General features: G+C 36.3%; 1 protein-coding gene across 1 annotated transcript; it reads left to right on the top strand.

The window, feature by feature from the left end:
- Positions 1 to 4,180: 4,180 nt before the first annotated feature.
- LOC138885329 (uncharacterized) lies at positions 4,181 to 5,714 on the top strand. Its single transcript, XM_070166269.1, has 3 exons — positions 4,181 to 4,449; positions 4,503 to 5,217; positions 5,325 to 5,714. The coding sequence occupies exons 1-3, from the start codon at positions 4,181 to 4,183 to the stop codon at positions 5,712 to 5,714; spliced, it is 1,374 nt and encodes a 457-aa protein (XP_070022370.1).
- The last annotated feature ends 475 nt before the right edge of the window (positions 5,715 to 6,189 follow it).

Here is a 6,189-nt window from a genome sequence, read left to right as displayed (position 1 = left end):
TATTGAAAGGCTATGGAGCTTCTTAAAGCATTGCATAGTATGGTATAATCTGCTAACTTTTTTGTCCATCTCATCTAATGCTCTTGAACCAGATATCTATCCCTGCACTGTTCTAAAATCCCTTAAAAGGTAAATGCTACTACTGAAGTAACTGAACTGTAAGAACATAATATTAAGGGGTCGTTTGGTTTGAATATGGCTTATGTCGGGATAAGTTATGCTGGGATTATTTTTTATCCATTGTTTGGTATACTGTATTAAATATGACAATGGCATAATTTATAAGAAGAATGTACAAGTTATACCGGTGCTAATTACCCCACCCTCTATAAGGTATATGTTATTCCGGTGTTAATTTTAATCATGGGATAACTTATACCTGGTTTGCTAACCAAACGAAGTACTAAGGAAGTATTAAATTTTTATACCAGCACTATACCTTCTTATAACTCATACCAAACGACCCTTAAGAGTAAATGAATTGGAGTCTAGTTGTTTCTTAGACAGGACAACTTCAGCATGGCACAATTGAAAATTCCACCCCCCCCCCCCTCCCCCTTATTTTTGTTTTGGTATGACTCCAATTTTTGAAAGCAATATCCATCTGCTCTTATCCACTGTAACAACAACAACCCAGTAAAATCTCACAAGTGGAGTCTGGAACTGCTCTTATCCACTGTTACAAAAACATAAAAATCTCTTATACCAAATAAGTACAACAACAAACAGAGTTTGCAGCTTAATATTATGTAGGAGTAGAGGTGGCAAAATGGTTACAAGAAAACAGTTATCCACCCATATTATCCATTAAAAATGGGTTGGATAATGAACTTTTTAAAAACGGATTGAATATGGATAAGAACCATATTATCTACTTAGAAAATGGATAACCAATGCATAACTAATTTGTTTAACTTTTATATTTGTAAAGCCTCAAATTGGGGGTTAAGTTTGGGAGACTAGGAATTCTCCCATAAGTGATTATTCAAGAAGCCATGGATAATATGGATATCCATATTATCCGCCGACTAACCCGTTTTATCCGTCTCAAATACGGGTTGGGTCGGATAATTTATTCATTTTTTAAAGTACCCGTTTTGACCCGCTCATATCCGATCCGACCCGCCCGTTTGTCACCCCTATGTAGGAGTGTCAAATTGATTTTGGACGGGTCAAAATGGGTTGAGTCAATAAAGGACGGGGTCATTGACCCGTCCAAAAGTTATTGGGTTGAGATGAGTTGAGCCAAGATGAGCTAAAATTTGGGTGATAACCCAACCCGCCCAACTCTTGTCAAGCTTTAATTAATATGTGTTGTTTTCTCATGAATTGTAAAGTTACTAAATAATACTTATTTTTTTTCCTTTTGTTATGATCATATATAACATATCAAATAAAAAAGAATTATTTCTAAGATATTTTGACAAAGTTAATCATCATGGGTCAATTTAGCTAAAAACCAGCCCAACTTCAAATGGGTTGGGACTTGGGATAAGTTGTCAATAATCAGCCTAACCTTGGACGGATTGGGTGGGTCATTTGGGCTTGGACCAAATTGATAGCCTAATATCATGCATGAACTGTACTCTGTGGCTCAAAAACTGAATTGAAAATCAATGATCTGTTGTTGAAACTTTGATGGGGTCAAAATCATCAAAGAGCACTGCGTTTAGAAGGAACTCTCAGCTCAGATAATGAAACTGGAAAAGGTTCTTCATTCACATAAAAACGTCTGAAGTATTGCGACTGATAGGCCAAACTTTACAACTGCTAGGCTTGCTAGCTCCCAATTATCCAAAGTTAGCCTAATTTCAGACATGTATGTCCCAACTTCAGACAAAAATATGTGAAGTTTGCTTACACATATAATATGCCAAACTTCAGAGCTAGTTTTTTAGACTTTAGTTGCATGTGTCTGAAATTGTTTCCAAAGTGGGTATATTTGCAAAAACTTATAAATTTCGGGTATGATTTAAATGGAGGCCCAAGTTCGGGTATTTGTGCGCTTTCCCCATACTTAACCGACATTTAATTCATGAAGCCAAGTAATCAATCATTATAGTCGGGGTATTTTCGTATATACCCATTTTAGGGCCACCATTTAAGTTATACTCGTATTGCACAAAATTTTGTAAAGTATATCCTCTCGGATCTGAAGTAGTTCAATTTCTCAAATGCAACTTTAGAAATCAAATATGAAGTTCTTATATCTTTCAAATGTAACTTCAGAAATTCGAATATGAAGTAGTTCAATTTCTTCAATGCAACTTCAGAAATCAAATCTGAAGTTTTTCTTTCTTTTAAATGCAACTTCAAAAATTCAAATCTTAAGTAGTTCAATCTATTGAATGCAACTTCAGATTTTGAATCTTAAGTTCTAAAATATAGACTTGTTTTTCAAATTTAAACAATCCAATACATGATTCAATGCCCAAATCTACTCCAAATGAGATCAAATTTGAAACATAACTTTCAAATATTATAAAGAACAACTCTCAATAATAAAATTACCAAATAACATTAAATTTAACAAGCTCATTTTGCAACTAACAAGAAGAAGAAAAAACTCTAACCACAGAAGAAGAAAACAACAGTAAAGAAGAAGAGAAAAGTATTTAGATCTGACTCTTTTAAAAAAGTGGATACAAATTGAATGAGTGACGCAAAAATGGCGCCACATGAAAATTTGACATCATAATCTACATGAGCAATGAAGCTATTGGTCTTATCCACTACCAGGTTCATTTTTTTCGAGGGATGTGCCAGCCGAACTTAAAATATCAGGCTTCTGCTTCCTTACACTGCTAGGTTTTTGAATTTTTTTTCATCCCTATATTTGATAGCTATAGTCCGCTGATATTGGTGGAAATCTATGGGTTCAATTCCCATTACTCCTTTCTCCTCCCCCAATGTAATGAAAACGAAAAATTGTGACATGAATTTTATGAAGAATCTAAATGCACCACCAATAAACTTAACAATTACTTTTCTTTTTATTTTAAATAAAAATTCTTATGCAAATACGTCTTTTTGCTCAATCCCCTCGAAGAATTTCAGAGAAGATGGATTATTTGTTAATTGACATGGATATTAGGCTAAATTCTTTTTTCTCTAATTCGGAACTGATAGGTTATGTGACCTACTATATTTTGATAATCTAACAAACTTGAAGCACCAGATGTGGAACTTGTTTCACATCCTCAAGTGCTCAAGAACAACAAGTCTCAAGTCGGGGACATGTCTCAACAATTAGAGTCAAAGAAACGATAGAGGGAACAGATGGACATTAGTTTCCTTGCTGACTGTACTAAGTCAACTCCCCACGGTTGTAAAGCTACCGCAACTGTTCCTCTGCACGCACGCAACAAGGCAAACAGTGCAGCATTCACTTTATGTGGAATGCCTTTGTACCAAATGTGCTTGCATCATCCAAGTGACATCACTTGGGTAATATTAACATGAAGCAAAGCAAAAACAAGTCACTTGCACATTCCAGAATCGATCAAGCTTTCTCTCAAATGTGTCAATCTTGCAAGTGACTCCCAAGGCTTCAAGAACAAAGAACATCGTGATGAAGGACCAGTTTCCTGCATTGAGTTATTACATGTCCTTTATTGCACCTTTGTTAAAGTGATTTACTTATAATTCCTACTTAGCTTAGTTAAGATACACTGTGTAGCAAACCGTATGTAAAATCATAAACTTTGTGTTTGTGTCTTGGCTAGAGTTAGTCAAGTTGTAAGCTTTGTAATAGAGTTATTGCAAAGGGGTTTGTAATAGGGTTATTACAAGTTAGTGAGGAGTTAATAGTTTAATTCCTAGGTTACAATAGTTTGTAATATGAAGTTTACTCAGTAATGAAGTTGAAATCCTACGAGTGTAGGTCGTGGTAAATGTGAACTGAGAGTTTTCCACGTAAAACTCCATTGTGTCATTTACTTACTGCTGTGTACGTGTGTTATGTGGGAGCTAATAGAGAACCTGGTTCTCTATATAGTTTGGTGGACCCTTAGTTTCTATCACTTAGTATCAGAGTAGGTTCTTTCTATCAGGCTAACACCTAGAAAGGATTCTCATGGATGTTCCAGCAAACTTTGAAGAAGGTTAGTCTACCTATAGAACACCAAGGTTCAATGGACAATACTACGGATGGTGGAAGATAAGGATGCACGATTTCATCATGACTGAAGATTCAGAACTCTGGAATGTTATCTGTGATGGTCTTTTCATTCCTATGAAGACCATAGGTGAACCAGCAGTGACAATTCCCAAAACAAGAAAGGAATACAATGATACTGACCACAAGTCTATAGAGAAGAATTTTCAAGCAAAAAAAATCCTCGTCTATGGCATTGGACCAAATGAATACACTAGGATTTCTGCCTGTCAATCTACCAAAGAGATCTGGGAAGCTCTCCAAACAGCACACGAAGGGACAACTCAAGTCAAGTAGTCGAAGATTGATATGCTAACCACTGAGTATGAACTCTTCATCCGTTCAGGATGAAGGATGGTGAGTCCATTCAGGACATGCACACTCGCTTCACCTCTATCATCAATGAGATTCATTCTCTGGGTGAGATTAATCCAAGGAACAAACTTGTCAGGAAAATACTCAGTGCATTACCTGGTTCCTGGGAAAGCAAAGTTAATGCTATCACGGAGGCAAAGGATCTACAAAATTTAACCATTGATGAACTCATTGGCAATCTAAAGACTTATGAGATGATGAAGAAGAAGGATCATAAGAGAAGAGAGCGAAAAAGGGAGAAGAACCTGGTCCTCATGACAGACAACAATGACTCAAGTGGTGAGGATGTTGATATGGCCTATCTAAAAAAAAGATTTCAGAAGATAGTTCGCAGAAATGGAGGTATTCCAAATAGGGGCAGCTCCAGCAAGCCAAGAGGCTATGACTTATGTCATAAGTGCGGGAAGCTAGTGCATTTCAGCAAGGATTTTCCTCTCCACAAGCAAGACCAATACAAACACAAAATAGATAAAGTAGCCAAGAGGAACCCGGTTCCTAACAAAATATTCAAGAGAAAAGATGTCGCTGATAATGTTGTGAAACATGCTCTTGATGCATGGCGAGACTCTTCCAGCGAATCTGGAAAAGATGATGAGAAAGGTGGTAGCTCTATGATGGCAGTAGAAAGTGAAGAAGCTGAGTATGACTCCATTTTTGCCCTGATGGCAAATTCAGATGATGATGAGGTAAACTTTCTGGATATTCAAAAAAATTTGAAGTCCTATTCTCAAAAGAAGCTTATATCCTTGGCTAATGTTCTAATTATGCATATCACAATCTCATTAACGATAAGAATGTGCTAACTGTGGAACTACGAGAAATAGAACATGAGAGAGTTTATCTAGTTATGGTTGATCTAAAAGATACCATTGATAGTTTAAAAAAGGAAAAAGATATCTTAACTGAGGGGATTGAAAACATAGAGCATGAGAGAGATGACTTATTAGTAGTTGTTGTAGACCTAAAGGAAGCAATTGAGGAACTAAGAAGGGAAAGTAGGCATGAAATCACTCAAAAAGGAAAGAAAGTTGCAAGTGAGGCACACTTTAAGCTTGAAAATGAGCTAAAATCAGTGAAATCTAGTTTGTGTTCTAAAAAAAAACTTCAGGAGGCACACCTTAAGCTTGAAAATGAGCTAAAATCAGTGAACTTGAGAGAAACAGACAACTTCAGGAAGATCTAGTAGAGTTAAGAATGACCTAGAAAAATCTCTTAAGTGGACCTGGTCCTCTGATGCAATCACTGCTATGTATAAGAACAATGGGGGAACAGGCAGAGAATCGGGTTCCAAAGGGAAAAACTCCTTACAACCCGCATAACAAGTAAATTACTATCCCTGATAATTGGCTCTGGACTCATCGTGGTAACACTGGCCATTTTAAAGAAACATGTAAAGCCAGATTTCAGTACCAATAGAAAAATAAAGTTTTTGCTAAAAAAATAACTACTACTAAAAAACCTGGTCCCTAATATAAAAAACGTGTGATGCTTTCTTGGACAAAAAGAACTTTGATTCACCCTTTTACTCATTATAAGGGACCAAACTTGTTTGGGTTCCTAAGTCTAATCCATGATTCTCTTGTGTATGAGCAGTGAAAGGAAGCAGCCAAAGATGGTATATGGATAGTGGATGCTCGAAGCATATGACTGGAAACACT

Source organism: Nicotiana sylvestris, chromosome 2, assembly GCF_000393655.2.
Source record: "Nicotiana sylvestris chromosome 2, ASM39365v2, whole genome shotgun sequence".
Lineage (NCBI taxonomy): Eukaryota > Viridiplantae > Streptophyta > Magnoliopsida > Solanales > Solanaceae > Nicotiana > Nicotiana sylvestris.
Note: the sequence above shows the minus strand (reverse complement) of the source record. Positions and strands in the feature narration are given on the sequence as shown.

Bases quoted from the DNA above. Each gene is read 5' to 3' on its own strand.
- LOC138885329 (XM_070166269.1), top strand. From the start codon at position 4,181: ATGACTGAAGATTCAGAACTCTGGAATGTTATCTGTGATGGTCTTTTC. The intron at 4,450-4,502 runs GTAGTCGAAGAT...TCATCCGTTCAG, and splicing joins GAAGGGACAACTCAAGTCAA to GATGAAGGATGGTGAGTCCA. The intron at 5,218-5,324 runs GTAAACTTTCTG...ATTAACGATAAG, and splicing joins CAAATTCAGATGATGATGAG to AATGTGCTAACTGTGGAACT.